Source organism: Notamacropus eugenii, chromosome X, assembly GCF_028372415.1.
Source record: "Notamacropus eugenii isolate mMacEug1 chromosome X, mMacEug1.pri_v2, whole genome shotgun sequence".
NCBI lineage: Eukaryota > Metazoa > Chordata > Mammalia > Diprotodontia > Macropodidae > Notamacropus > Notamacropus eugenii.
In genome coordinates, this window is record NC_092879.1 from 24,388,292 (window position 1) to 24,405,213 (window position 16,922).

A 16,922-nucleotide genomic window follows, 5' to 3' on the forward strand; every position below is an offset into this window, starting at 1 on the left:
TAGACCTCCTAACACTCATGATCTAGGCCAGGTTTGGGGAATCAGCAGCCTCAAGGCCACATGTGGGCCTCTAGATCCTCCAGTGCAACCCTTTGACCAAATCCAGTTTCTTTTGTGAAGTTTGGATTCGGTCAAAGGACCTCACTTGAGAACCTATGTGGCCTCAAGGCCATAGGTTCCCAACCCCTGGTCCAGTAGGATGATAAGCCAGACACAATTAAAATACCCAATATTACATTAGAGAGGCATGAAAGCAAATACTGTGTGAACTGAGCTGAACTGCATTGTTTTTTCTTTTTTCAGGTGATGGAAGTGAGAGAAATATGTTCAGAATGTGATGGAAAAACATAAGGTATTCAAAAAGTGAGGTAAATTCTTTAAAAAAGAAAGAAAGAAAACACAATTTCCAGGGAATAGTCACTTGTAGATCTTGCTGAGTGCATCCCTGGGTTACATATCTCCTCTTCTCACAGTCTACAGGCCTGGTAGAGCTCTGCCTCTATCCACTGTCACAACTTCTGCAAAGAGAGTCACTGGGTCACAGGTCTCCTTCCCTGGCCAAATGAAATAAGATTCAGATCAAATGATCAAATGAGATATTTGTAAATCACTTAGCATAGAGCTTGGCACAGAGTAGTCACCATATAAATGCTTATCCCTCCTCCTCTTCTTCCCTCCCTGTCAAATGAGACTTGTTTCATTTCTTGGGAAAGATGAATTCATTTCTACAAACTCCTGGAGGTTACAGATAGGGGCTCCTTAAGCTGATAGGCCTTCTGAATTTGAACTCCCAAACCAGAGGAGAGCCTTCCAGAAAGAGGGCCTGCAATGGAGAGTAAGAGAATTGAAACTCCTGAACGAGATTAGCTCAAGGGAGCAAGTCTGGGGACCAAGGTCATGCGAGGAATTTGAATTCTGGGAGGATGGCAATTGTTTCTCGGTCTTTGTGTCCCAATACTCATCTACATGTCTGGCATATAGTAAGTGCTTAATGTTTTCCAGGAACATGCCCCAAAACAACCGAAAAAACATACCTTTACTGAATTGAAAAATAAAATTCGTAAAAGGATTCTAATCCCTTTCCTAAAAGAAAGTTGTGTCAGGAATAATAGTGTAGAACTAAGGCAAAAAATCAAGGGCCCATCCTGGTCATCCTCTTGTATTAAACCTACAGTTTAATAGCATCCTCTCTGTTAAACAACTCCTAGAAAAAGTGAAATGTAAAGGGGAGAGAGAGAAGAAGGGATGAGAGGTCAATCATGTAAGACACTCATTTACATCAAGATATGCTTTTCAGAGACAACTCTTTTCATCAAGCCATATCCTCTATGGGCTCCAACCAGATGCAAAAATAGTATATTCTGGGGTGTCTCTGTCTCTGTGTCTGTCTCTGTCTTGCTTACTTCCTAATTGAATGTAAACTGCATTTACTTCCTAAAACCTGATGAGATATTACTAGAGGACGGTAAGTTTTTGAAAAGGATTATTTCCTTTTAACATCATTCTAAACATTCACACACATCAGTTTGGATTATTCAGTTGTTTTCTAGAGAAAAAAAGAATATGTTGCAATGAATGTTGACAGGTACTGTCACCATAGGTGGGGTTGCCATGGGAAGAAAGAGTAGACTTTCTCTTCTTGGCTTTAAAGAGTTGACCTAGGATAAATAACAGGGATAAATAATAGGGAAGCAGATTTTGGCTTCATGGACAGAGGAGCTTTCTAGGAATAATGAGAGTTGTACAGAGATGGGATGAGGTGCCATGAGAGGTAAAGACAATGCACATGTGTCTCGCCAGTATAATGATTTGAATTATAAGTTGTAACCCTTTGGAATCCTCTTTATGTATTATGTTATTTATTTTCCAGGACTCTTTATTAATTTTCATTAAGAGTAATAACAAAAGTAGTCTTTACCAAAGAAGGAATTGCAGGGTGTTACTTTTGTTTTAGTGTGCAGGTTTTTTATTTTCTGGGGTTTTTTTGGTTAGCCATTAAATAGACTGTACTTGCACCCTATCATTTTAGTGGTGTAGTTGAGGATAGGAGATTTTTTTCGAAAATATAACCACTGGCCTAGCATAAATTAAAATGGAAAAAATAGTTAGTTGGGTAGGAAAATGTACTTTATTTTTATTTTTTAAATTTAATTCAAACTGGCTAATATTTTGGAAACTCTCACATCCTAAACCACACTGCCAGAAGGCTATGATAAGAGTATTGTATATTTTTGGCTACCCCCAAAACTCCAGCTCCCCCCAAAAAACTTGCATGCTGAAACAAATGAAATTCCATGGAGTTCCTTTCTTTGGTGAAGACTGCTATAGATAATATTGATAATAGTAACGTTATCAATAATATTATACATTTAATTATATTAATTAATATATAACTAATAATATTATATTTATATTTATTATATAAATTATAATTATATTATATTATTGATAATGAACATAGAGTATTGGGGTGGGGGTGGGGAAACAATGCTTTATCTACCAAGAACTTAGACACAACTTATATCTCAAAATCTGTATAGCAGCAAGAAACATGTGCATTGAAATAATAATCCAATAAATGAAAATACAAATAAACCATATGTGACTTTAGAGCTAAAAATGTCATGGATTGGAAGGTCCTTATATTACTTAATGTCCTGGCTTCCAGGTGCCATTCAAGGGGGAATTTGGGGAGTGGCTGAGAGCTTGGGATACAGAATTTCCCAGCTAGAAGGTAAGTCCCTCCTCTAAATGCCCCAATTTGGAGGGGGAAATGAAGCCAGAGTATCAGATCAGGGAAGGGACTTAAAACCTACAATGTCTGAGCTTTAAGAAAATGTTGAATCCAGAATCGTGAGCTGGCTGAACCTGTAAAAGCCGCATTGTTGGTGTTGGGAAGGGTTAACACAGAGAGAGTGGGAGATATTCAGAGGTTGAGAATGGAAATTGCCAGAAGCAGTAAGTAGCACAGGCTTTGTGGTTGCCATGGAGAAGAGAATGAGAGGGGTAGGGGAGCATTTCAAGGAAGGGTATCAGCATGAAGGAAAACCTTTGGAACACAAAATGGCAACTCTTGGAACATGCTAAAAATCACCTTGAGGGATAACTGAGAGTGTTCTCAGAACATAAATCCTGAGAAAATCTCAGCAATGTGAAGGATTTATTTTTCCTACATATTCATAGTGTGTCAAAATATTGGCCACTTCTAGGTAAATGAAAAATAAGAAGGTAGGTTGGTTTTTGGTTTTTGGTTTTTTTTTTTTTTTGTATGAGAGCAATCATTTATTTCAATTAATGTCCCACAGTGGTGAGACTTAATAAAAAAAAATTCTCACATCCTGAACCACACAGCAAAAGGGTATGATAAAAGTACTATTTTTTGACCAGCCAAAAAATCCAGAAAAACAGAAAACCTTCACACGGAAGCAAATTCAATAATAAGCAATAGCTTCTTTGGCAAAAACTATTCTTAAGATGGTGGATTAGATGCAACACAGCTGAACACTCTGAGCATTCCCCTCCAAACAACTTTTAAATTTTTTTAAAATTTTAAACATTCAAACAAATACATAATAAGAAAAGAAAAAGAAATATTATAAACTTAAGTGTTAAACTTAAATATGAAAGAAAAAACGTTATATGCACAACAGAATATAGGAGAGAATTTAGAATATATAGCAATAGCTTTCCATTTCAAGAAAGCCTATAAATTAAATACTACACATTATGTTGAAAGCTGTCTATCTTTTCTTTGTTTCCTTGTACATTTCATTTTGTTCTCTGCTGTACACTTTTTACTTTTTTTCTTTTTCCCCCCTTTCCTCCCCTCTCAGGCTACAAATTATCCACATAAATACATGTATATACATACATATATAATACACACATTATATATATTATATATATACATACACATATAATACATACATATATACATATACTTTCCTTAAGTGATTCTACTCCTAATCTTTGTTTTTGTTTGTGCCTATCTCCTTTTTCCTATCTCTCCTGACTCATCTACTTTCCTTGTACCTGCTACCTTGCCCTCCTATTACTTAACCTACTCCCCAACAATTCCTTCCTTATCCTCCCCTTCCCATAAATCTAAACACTTTTGTACACCCCTTTGACCTATTCCCTAACCCTCCCCTCTAAAGATCCCCCCTTTATCCTGTCTCCCTCCCTATTCCCTTAGAGTTTTATTTCTTTCTAAATATTGAAGACTTTTATACTCTTCTAGATGTATATGTATTTTTCCCTCTTGAACCCATTCTCAATGAAAATACGTTTTCAGAACTAACAGCCCTCCTCCCTCCTTTATATTGGTTCTTCCTCTTGCACCTCATTTGTATAAAATAATTACTCTTTCAGCTGTTCTTGAAAGGTTTTACTCTTTGAAGCCATATCATACTCAGATCTGCCCCAATATTTCTTATAGCCTACCTAATTACTAATAACAATCTTAGACATAGGTTTTACATAAACAATAGAAGTTAACCAATCTGTCCTTAGTGAGTCCCTTGTAATTGATCACTGGTATGTACCATATATTTCTCTCGGCTCTTGTACATCAAATCTTCTATTAAGTTCAGGATTTTTTTTTTAACAAAGTCCTCAAAGTCTAATAATCTATTAAATGTCCTTTTTCCATTCAGAATTATACTTAACTCTGCTGTGTGTGATATTTTTGGCTGGAAGTTCAGTTCTTTTGCTCTTTGATATATAGTGTTCCAAGACCTGTGATCTTTTAGCGTCATCAGTGCTAGGTCTTGTGTGATTCTAATTGTGGTACTGCGATATGTAAATTGTTTTTTTTCTTGTTGCTTATAATATTTGTTCTTAAGCTGGGGCTTTCAGAATTTAACTATAATATTCCCGTGACTTTTCCTCTGAGGATCTCTTTCAGGTGGCGATAAGTGGATTTTTCCTACTTCTACTTTTCCCTCTTGTTCCAAATGCTTCAGGACAATTTCCTTTAATTATTTTATTGTATCAAGATTCTTTTTTTGATCATAGCTTTCAGGTAGTATTATTATTCTTATAATTTTTTTATCTTGATGTGTTCTCCAGATCAGTTGTTTTTCTTATGAGATATTTCACATTCTCTTCTATTTTTTCATTCTTTATATATATTTTTTTATTTCTTGATCTCTTATAACTTCACTGGCTTGCCTTTGCCCAATTCTGATTTTCAAAGAGTTGTTTTCTTAAGATTCTGGATCTAATTTTCTAATTGGTTGAGTTTCTTTTCATAATCTTGTTTTTCTTTGATTGTTCTTATTTTTTAAAGTTTTTTCTCAATCTCTCTCATTTGATTTTTACAGTTTTTTTTAAAATGCTATGATTTCTTTTTGGGCAGGTGGTTGACCATTTGACATTACTCTTTCCTGTTTACCTTTTCAAACTTCCCTTGATTCTTGTGTTTGAAAGTCACATTTTCTATTCAGCTCTGGTCTTTTCATCAAGAATGGTTGGAAGTCCTCTATTTCATTGAATGACCATTTTTTCCCTGAAGTATTATATTCATTTTTTCTGGGTAGGTGATTCTTGGTTTTAAGATTTGTCCTCAAAGGAGGATACTGAAGCAAATAATAATAACCTTGGTCTTCTCTATTCCCATAATAGCTCTCTATGGTTGGATTCTTTCTCTTTTGCCTGTGCATTTTTGGTAATAGTTTAGTTTTTATAATTACCTCTAGTCCTCGGGTATGGGGGATGGGGCCGTTGGCCTCAAATCCTCTTCAGTTCTCTCCTCTGACCTTGAACTCAAACCAGGACCTCCAACTTCATGTAAGTGTCCCTACCCCACTGTTTCTGCACTCACCAGGAGTGTGGTGGTTCCTTTTTGACCCACTACTCCCTGTAGCACAGCTGGGTCTGGCCTTCCTTGTAAGCAGAGGTTCCCTGGATCTGCCCCAGCTCAGACTCCTGACCCCCCTCACTATTCAGGGTAACAGTTCCCGTGTCTGAGGCCAAGGCAGCCCCACAACCCAGATAACCCCAGGGCATGCAGATTGTTGTTTAAGCCAACCCTAGCCTGGAGGTGTTCAACACTGTTCCTACCACATCATGTCTCTCCTCATCCCTCCTGACCTATTTCCTTTCCTCTCTGATATCACAGTGAGCTTGTGGCAGAATCAGGATGTTCCATATGTCTTCATTCCTATTCCAACCTTCTTTAAACCATGGAAATCCGATGATGACCCCATTTTGTTTTCTTCAGATCTCCGATTGTCCCAGAAGGACCCCTGTTCTGTCCCCACTCTTATTTAATTTTATCCACTCTATTTGCCCCGAAGTGCTATTTTATCTATTTTCTGGAGGAAAATCTTGAGAGCTTGAAATTTTCACATAATACTACATATATACAAACAATACATACGCATATACACGCACACACACATATACACACAAACACACACAATACACACTACATAAATACACAGAAGCATACAGATACATATAAACATGCACGCACACACATATTCATACACGCACATGCAACATATGATGTATGCACATATATGCATACACATGCAAATATATACATGCACACATGCATACACACAGATATACTACACACATACACACATATACACATGCATACATGCATACACAAGTAATACACATGCACACATACACATACTACACCAATATATACATACACAATACACTGTATATAAACATGCATACACATACATGCACACAACACATTCATACACGCACACATACAAATACATACACAGATATATACACAAATGAATATGCACATATATACTAAATGTATATGTGCATATATGCACACAGACACATGCACACACATACATGCATATGCAATGCACACATACACACATAAACATGCACAATATACAAATACAGAGACACATACATACCCATACATGCATATGCAATGTATACTACTCACGCATGCATGCACATATACATGCACACACATGCATACTATATACACACAGGCACACGTATGCATACACAGACACACATACATGCCCACGTACATACAAACATACATTCATACAGGCATACATATAATACATGCATAAAGACATACATACACATATCACATAAATACACACATGGATACATGCACACACACACTACATTCACAAATGCATATTCACACATGCATGCACACACATACATGCATACATGGATACATTCAGACATACAGTCATACAAACACACATGCATAATGCACACAGACATACAACATACACATGCACAATACATACATGCACGCACATGCATATGCACATGTATACACGATATACACATATTCACACACATACAATACATGCATGCATACACATACACACATACTTAACGCACACATATACACATGTATACACAATATACACATATTCACACACATACAATACATACATGCATACACATACACACATACTTAATGCACACACAAACATGCATACACAATGCACTACACACATATACACATACACATGCACATGGGCACACACATGTACATGCATAAACATGGGCATACATGGATACACGTACACACATGCACACACAAATGCATACAGAATACACACACACTTTCACACACATACACACAATACATACACACAAGTACAGAATACATACATACACAATGCACAAACACATACCTACACTACACACATGTGTACATCCATACACATACACATACATGAACGTGTTCATACATGCACACACATACACACATGCATACACAATAAATTCTACATGTGTACATTATTCATACACAGATACACATATGCACACACATATATACAAACATGCATGCACATACAAATACACTATACACATACACGTATAGACATACAGATGCACACATACATACACAAACAGTACACACACATACATACATGCACACATACACATAATACACAAATATATACATACACACAATACACCATATACATGCATGTGAACACACATGCACATCCATGCGCACACACATTTGTACATGTACACATACAGGCAAATACATACATACACAAATGAATACACACATATATACTACATGTATATGTGCATATACATACAGAGATACACATATGTGCACACATAGAAACACGCACACACATACACTACATAATACACACATACATACATAGACATATATTCATGCATACACATACACTACACACATATATACACACATACATGCAAACATACATTCATACATAGTTGTAAGTACATATCCATACACACATACACACAATAACATGCATACTGTATACACACCTAAGGACATATACATACACAGGCATGCATACATATATAGTCATACAAGCACATACACACATGCATATTACATACAGACATGCACACACATGCACATTGCATGCATACATATGACTATATGTGCATTCTTACACACACATACAGAACATGCACACACATCGTACATGCATGCACTGTACAGACACATATATACACATGCAAAACACACATACATGGATACACATATACTACATAATACACACATGCATGAGTAGATACACATACATGCACATATATGCATACACATACATGCTTACAAATATGCACATACATATATGCATGCATACACAATATACACGCCTACATGCACAAATACACAATACATACTACATACATACACATAATGCACATACATATGCACCCACACATACATTCATACATGCACACATATAGTACTCAGAATGCACATATGCATACACAGATACATACTATATACATGCATATGCAATATATGCATACACACATATACTCATGTGTGTACACCTTCATATGCCACACACATGTATACACACATGCACACATTCATATAGACATGTACACACAAATACACACAATATATATACATGCAGTCATACTACATAACAGATGCATGCACCCATACATTCATAAAGGTACACATGCATACACATAAACACATACATGGACACACACATACCACACACATTCACACATGCATATTCACACATAAGCATACACATATACTACACACATAGTCATACACAAATACATTCGTGCATGTACACAGACATACACGCACACAGACATTCACACCATACATTCATGCACAATACATACACAATATATGCACACATGCACACATGCATATACACATGCATACACAATACACACATGCACATACACACAATACATACATGCACACACACATGCACACACATACATAATGTGCAAGCACTTACATACATACACACACACACACTTACATGCACACTTTCCATTGAGTAGAGAAATCTATCTCACGCAACGGTGAAGCAGGTCATCATGGAAGAGGTTGTGAGGAAGCTAAGACAAAATCTCTAGCTCTTACTTTGCCATCTTGAGAAGGGGGCAGGGCCTGACAATGAATTGGATATGGGGATGGGAATGGGGGGGTGAGAGATACTGAGGAATCCAAGATTGCACCTAGGTTTTAAACCTGTGAGACTAGGAGGACGGTGTTGCCCTTGACACTAATAGCGAAGGTTCAAGGAAAAGAAATTGAGTTCTTTTTGGGGAATATTAAGTTTAAGATGCTTATTGACCTCCAGTTCGAGATTAACTGAAAGGCAGTTGGAGATGCAAGATTGGAAATCAGCAGAGAGGTTGGGCTGGATAGGTGGATTTGAATCATGAAGGATATGATACTGATCACTAGACAATCACAGGGTCCCAGTATCAGTGGGAAGAGATTAAGAAGTCATGTAAGATGTTCTCTTACTTCAGCTCCTGACTTGGTACCATGAGAGAACAAGGGACAATTGAAAAGATGTAGTGTCCTATTGTATCAAGATCCTATTTTCAAATGTATTAATGCTGTGTAATGTTGCTGCTTGTGTGTATCATATGTTCTAAACCTAAGCAATGTAAACATTCTAAGTTTGGAATTGTTATTTGGTTTGCATTAGTGATCATTTTCAGTATTATTTATAGACCTTTCAAGATACCTGCAAGGATCCCCAGAAGTAAGAAGGTGGAATGTAGTGAGAATGTATTGCCTTGACATAACTGAGTCCATTACTTATTAGGACACTATTTTGTGATGAAGTGTTCTTTTGTTTGTTTTTCACAGCTTCTCTTTAAATTTTAAGATTAGCATATTGTTTTGCAGGGCAGTAAATAACATGTTTATGTTCATAAACAACTGATTAATAACTCCCATATAGGACAGACAGCCAGTGGGGAAATTTGGTAAATAAATCCTCACCATTCCTGATTTATGTCATCAGATATCAATGAAATTATTTGGTAAACAATTTAGATCACCAATCACCAATCAGAACTTGTGTACAAATACCTAATGTCCAAGCCAGAACTATAAGAAACCCACTGGAGGCCCTAGAGCAGGCCTGCACAACCTGTGGCACATGGGTCATAAGCAGCCAGCAGGCATGCTAAAGGATGCTTTCTACATTTTTCATGGGCCACCCATGGGCCGCAGGTTGTACAGGCTTGCCCTAGACAGCTCTTGGGTCACTAGGAACTTGAGCCACCCTCACCTTCATTTGCTTGATGACAGTGCTTACTGACTGATGGAAATTTACCAACTTGCCAACCAACCACCTCTGAGGGAGACTCCGGCTGGGCACAGAGGGAACTTTGTTGTTGAGTACTTGTAGGAGACACACTGGTAATCACTAAGAAATCAAACTGATGGTTTTTAATGAGGTTAATATTTGTATTGTCTAATACTTGTTATAAACTACTATTTGCATTCTCTTGATGAGTAAATTTTGATTGCTAGCACTGAGAGAATTATAAGCCTAATTAGTGTTTCTGTCCCACTGATTAGCATATATAATGGCAAATTGGTTATGAACTTGTACTGTGCATCCTACTGGGAGCAGAAGGAGATGCCAAAGAATCCCTGAATTAGTGCAGAGTGTAGGAACTGGAACTATCTGCCGTCTAGGTGTCCACTACTTTGTTCTGGGTCAGCCTGAGAGAGGAGATGTACATCCTGGGATGGTAGAGAAGAACCATTCCTAGTGGGCCTTAGCTGTGTACCAAGCATGGAACAAGTTCAGCAGCAAACAGTAACCCTGTGGCTCTGATCTTAAGAGCAGAGCAAGAAAACGGTTCTAGCCTCCAGCCCAGGGTGGAAGCCTGCAGTGGGATAAGCAGAGCAGGAGTCCCAGACCAAAGTGGAGCCTGTAGTGTAGTTTCTGTGAACCTGTAGTTTTCTAGGTTAGCTAATAGCAACTGAGCCCCAGAGTTTACTGAAACTTCCAATCAGAGACAAGCCAATAGACCCCAAATTGGGTTAGGAACTTGCATTATCCCAGATCGCATCATTCTGGCAGCACTACCCCAAAGGATGCCTACTGCCCCCTGAGGACCTACAAGCTTTTAATGCTCCCAAAGTGATGCTGCTTTGTCCAAGATTATGATGATTATTCCTACCCTTTTATTTCAACGGAAGCATAATACTGTCTAGGACCTTGTTTTAATTCAGTCTGTATTCCTCCATTTCACATGTTTCTTGTAAACAACTTATTATTAGATTTTGCTGTCTAGTCCACTTGACCAATTCTCCTTTTTAAGAAGTTCTTTTCTTCAGTGAATTTTTGTACCCCTTTTTACCATTTGGCCAATTATATTTTAAGGTGTTATTGACTTTAATATTTTTTGCACCTCTTTTACCAAGCTCTTAATTCTCTTTTCATAAATTTCTTGTACCACTCTCATTTCTTTTCCCAATTTTTCTTCTACCATTCTTATTTGATTTTTAAAATAACTTTTTTGCTCTTTCTTTAGCTCTTTAATGAAATGCCCATTGCTTCTATGATTTGTCCTTTAAGTTCTTTAGAATTGTTATTTGGTCTCCACTTATAAGTCTGAACCATTATCTCAATGGCGATTTATGAAATATAGTTTTTATTGAATTGTGGTCTGTAAAGGATATGTCTAATCTTTTTGCTTTTCTGCATTTATCTGCAAGGTTTTATGACCTAATCTGTGGTATTTTTTTTGTAAAAGTGCCACGTAAGCTGAGAAACATGTATACTCTTTTCTATTAAAATTCAGTAATCATCAGGGATCTATAATATCTATTTTTTTTTCTAAAATTTCATTCAGGTCCCTTTCTTGTTTTTGTTAGATTCATGTAGCTTTGAAAGGAATATATTGAGGTCCTTCATGATTAGTTTTACTATTTCTCCCTATAACTCACTTAGCTTTTCCTTTAAGTATTTATATGTTACACCATTTGGCCGTGTGTATTGTGTTGAAATTAATTCACTGTTGATGGCATCTTCTAGCAAAATAGCATTCCCCATTTCTCTATATCATCTATTTTTGCTGTTGCCTTGTCTGAGATCATCTTTTCTATCCCTACTTTTCTGAGTCCAGTTGAAACATGATTGGATTTTGTTCCAGCTCCTTATTTTAGCTCTGTGAGCATCTTTATGTTTCAAGTGTTTCTTGTAAACCTGCTAGACTCTGCTTTCTAACCCATTCTGTAATCCTCTTCCAGTTGTATTGAAGCATTCTTGGTTTAAAGACCAGAGCTGAATAGAAACAAACTCAAGAATCAAAAGAAATATAAAAAGGTAAATATAAATGGGCAATTGAAAGGGACTTTATAAAAATGAAGTATTTCCATTCAAATAGAATGGAAGGCAGATAGATGGTGTAGTCGATAGGATGCTGGACCTGAAGTCAGGAAGATTTGAGTCCAAATATGACCTTACTTATTATCTGTATGAAATGCTGGGAAAATCACTTAGCTTCTGTCTGCCTCAGTTTCCTCAACAGTAAAATGAGGATCATACCTCACAGGGTTATTGTGAGGGTTAAATGAAATTATATATATTTGAAATGCTTAATGCAGTACCAGGCATGTAATAGGTGCTTAATAATTGCTTACTTCCTCTCCCTCCCCGATATAGAGGAGATGATATGTGATTCTCCAGAACCCTGTCATCAGGAGTCATAGGAGTAAAATAAAACAGAGGGCTTGAGACTGATTTTCTTATATTTTGATGATTTTAAAAGAAGAAAAGGAAGGTAGGGAAAAGTCTATAGAGTTATCCCTTCCACATCACGGAGGTGAAGGGCATGGAGCCCCCTTGATCTGGAAAATCTGCTTAAAATTTTTTGGCCCTTCCTTCATACCAGAGAAGAAGTCTATTTTTTTTCTTTTTCCTTTTATGGGGTGTTTATAGTACTATACATATGTTTTATGCATTTCTGAGTTTCTAAATTTTTTTCCGTGTCTTCTGCTGGCCTTCACCTGTGATCTGTGACTTCTACAAAACTCCCCCCAAATTCCTTTTTAATTTCTTATGCCGACCCATGATACATAGAAAGCACAATGGGGAAAGTCTCAGTGTGGAAGGGATAACTGTACACTGAGGAGGAAAAGGCAAGGAAGTGGGAAACTTATCTCACATAATGGTGGGTGGTACAATTGGAAGTCTATAGAAACAAGGGGTCACTTGAACGTCAATTTTATTTGAACTGGTCAAAGATGGATAGAACACACACACACAGAGGTTAGTATAGCAATGCATTTACATCAACAGGGAAACAGAACAGAGAGAGTAGAGGCAGGAATACAAAAAAGGTGATCATAATTCAGGGAAGGATTAGTCATAAACAAAACAAACTCTAAGCTCAGAGCCAGGGTTGTAACAAAGATGGATTTTTAAAAAGTAAGGAAAGACAGGAATCCATGATTGGGGTCTGGCTAAAGGGAAGAGAAAAGGGAGGGGAAGTTGACTGAATCAAGCATAGGGCATTGTTACAGAAGTAACTTCTGGTCCATGACCCTCTTCTTTGTCAAGGAGGAAAAAATATATTAGAAAAGGGTGGAGGGAAATACACGGTTAGTGATCAGAACTACAAATGTGTATGGAACCACAAGAGTTTGGAAGTCTCTGTAGATACAAAAATGTCATACCCTTTGCCCCGGTAATCCCACTTTCAGGTTCATACACTAAAAGAAGATTAGTAAAAGGAAAAAAAAGATCCATCCAAACAAAAATATTCACAGAAGCACTATTCAAAAAAGCAAAAACTGGGCACAACCTGTGTTGTTATCCAACAGTTGGGGAATGGCTATATAGATAGTGCATGACACACAAAAAGGGCTGTTCAATAATAGGTGATAAATATGAAAATGAAAAGAAATATGGGAAGTCATTCAAGTGACACAGAATGACAGAAGCAGAGAATACAAACGCTGACTTTGATTATGTAAAGGAGATATATGAAACAGCTAGCAAGCATAGCTCCTAGTAAATAAACCAGTGGTCCCCATTGGTGCTACTTGTTCAAAGTTAACGTCCATGTTGAAAATTTTAAAAATCAATTGGTAAATGATGGAAAGATACAACCATTTGAAATCATTTTTAAAATGTTGTTTTTGCTGAATTGTTGATAGGGTTTGGGACTCAGTGGTGGGGAACCTGTTGCCTCAAGGCCACATGTGGCCCTCTAGGTTCTCAAGTGTGGCCCTTTGACTGAACTCAAACTTCACAGAACAAATCCCCTTAATAAGAGGATTTGTTCTGTAAAATTTTGACTCAGTCAAAAAGGCCGCACTCGAGGACCTGGAAGGTCATATGTGGCCTCTAAGTCCTCAAGAATTTGGCAGGAAGTCCACATGGGGTCTTGAGGCTTCAAGTTCCCCAGCTCTGGTTTAGTTTTTGTTGCTGTTGCTTTTGTTTTCTGATTGGTTTCATTTCAGAAAAACATTTTTTTTTAAATGAAGGGGATAAATGAGACAATATTCAAAGTCTCATCCAATTCCAAAATCTATGACTGCAGAGACAGAACACTCAATACATTGTTTAGAGGACACCAAATTAGAAGAGAGTTATCAAACCAGATGACGAAGTCAGGATTCAAAAGAGATTTTGTCAAACCAGAGTCCTGGGCTGAGTTTAATCAGATGAAATTCAATAGGGATCAATGTAAATCTTTCAGTGGGGTTCTAAAAATCATCTTCACAAGTCTAGGATGGGGGAAGCATGGTTAGACAGGAGTGTGTCTGAAAAAGATCTTGGAGTTTTAGTGGACTGCAAGCTCATTAGGAGCCAACAGTATAATAAAGCAGCATCCCAGATTTTGCATTCCAGGAATTAAAGATCTGATCATTCCTTTGTAGTCTGTGGTTAGAGCCCAGTTCAGTTCTAGGCAGCACAATTCAGGTGGGCATTGATAAACTGGAGTGTCCAGAGGAGGAGCAAACAGGATGATGAAGGGCCTCTGATGAGAATCAATCGAAGAAAGTGGGGAAGTTTTGACTTGGGGAAGAGGGGTGGGGAGGATGCATGCTTTCTGTTTTCTAGGATTTTGTAGTAGAGAGATTAGATTTATTCTATTGGGCCCTAGAGGATAAATGCAGGAGGAATAGGCAGAGATCACAGAGAAGTCAATTCCACCTTGAGGTCAGGAGAAGCATCTCAACAAATAAGAGCTGTCCTCAAGTAGAATAGGCCATCTCAGAGAAACTGGGCTCCCCTTCATTATCCCTCTTCAACCAGAGGCTAGATGATCATTTGTTGAGTATAGTGGAGTGGGGATTCCTCTTTGGGTATGGGTTGAACTAGATGTCCTTCGAGGCCCCTTACCGTTCTCAAATTCTGAGATTCTGAGATTCTGTAAATACCAGCATAGAGGAATTGTAGGGGAAGCACTTTGTAAACCTTAAAACTGTATAAACGTGTGAAAGTGTTATTGAAGCCCTATAATCAATGTGATGGTAGCTAGGTGGGGCTGCATTGGAAAGAGCACTGGGCCTAGAGTCAGGAACTTGTCTTCCTGAGTTCAAATCTGGCCTCAGACACTTCCTAGCTGCGTGACCCTGGCAAGTCACTTCACCCTGTTTGCCTCCATTTCCTCATCAGTAAAATGAGCTGGAGAAAGAAAAGGCAAACACTCCAGTATCTTTGCCAAGGAAACCCTAAATGGGGTCACAAAGAGTCAGACACAACTGGAAAACATCTGAACAACAGCAATATGAACTATTTTTTTTAAATGGTGGAGGAGAAATCCCATTTGTAGAATGGCAATTTTAAAAGTCCATTTCTTGGGAAATGAATCTGGACATTGTGTTGGATTTACATGATTCCAGAGTATCTGAGGAATGAAAGAAATACATTCGAGATTTTTAAATTAACTGTGAAAATAATCTAATTCTGTAATATACCATTCCCTTATCATTCTCATTTCCCCATCAGTAAAATCCTAAACATTAAGTGTGTACTATAGCGTTAATTGGCAGGCCATTGAAATCAGAGCTAAAGTGGCAGCACAGTACATAGAATGCTGAGCCTGAAGTCAGAAAGACCCATTTAAATCCTTATTAGCTGTGTGAATTCTGTGCCTCGGTTTCCTCAGCTATAAAATGTGGATAATACCAGTTCCTACCTACTAGGATTGTTATGAGGATCAAAACTGATCATATTTGTAAAGTGCTTTCCAAACCTTAAAGAGCTAAATGAATGCTGTTATTTTTCAAAATAGAAGAGGGAAGAACTCAGGTTTAGAAAGAGATCAAGAATAATTACTTGCAGCAGATGTTGGGCATAACTTTTTTTAAAACTCCCTCAGAAATCCATAACTAGATGGAACCTCCAGGTCCAGACATTTCATAGAAACCTCCACTTAAGTTGGTAGGTGGCCAAATGGGAAGTGTTGGATTTGGAGTCAGGAAGACAGGAGCTCTAATCTCTCACCTTACTGTGTGACCACTTAGCAGCTCTGTTTCCTCATCTGTAAAATGGGAATAATAGCACCTAGCTCACAGAGTTGTTGTGAAGAACAAATGAGATCATATTTGTAAAGTGCTCTGTGAATATTAGTGTCATAGAATTGCCAAGCCATTATTTAAGTTCAGTCTCATTGGGGGATTATGTGATTGTGTTGCATGGTTTGTCCTTCATTCTTAAAGA

The 16,922-nt window shown here is 37.5% G+C and overlaps 1 protein-coding gene across 1 annotated transcript in view; it reads right to left on the reverse strand.

Moving 5' to 3' along the window:
- Nucleotides 1–446: 446 nt before the first annotated feature.
- MTMR8 (myotubularin related protein 8) overlaps nt 447–16,922 on the reverse strand; it is a 70,868-nt gene continuing 54,392 nt past the window's right edge. The window contains exon 14 of the mRNA XM_072626728.1: nt 447–554. Within this exon, the coding sequence (XP_072482829.1) occupies nt 531–554 (24 nt within the window). The 3' untranslated portion in view covers nt 447–530. The remainder of the gene's footprint in view (nt 555–16,922) is intronic.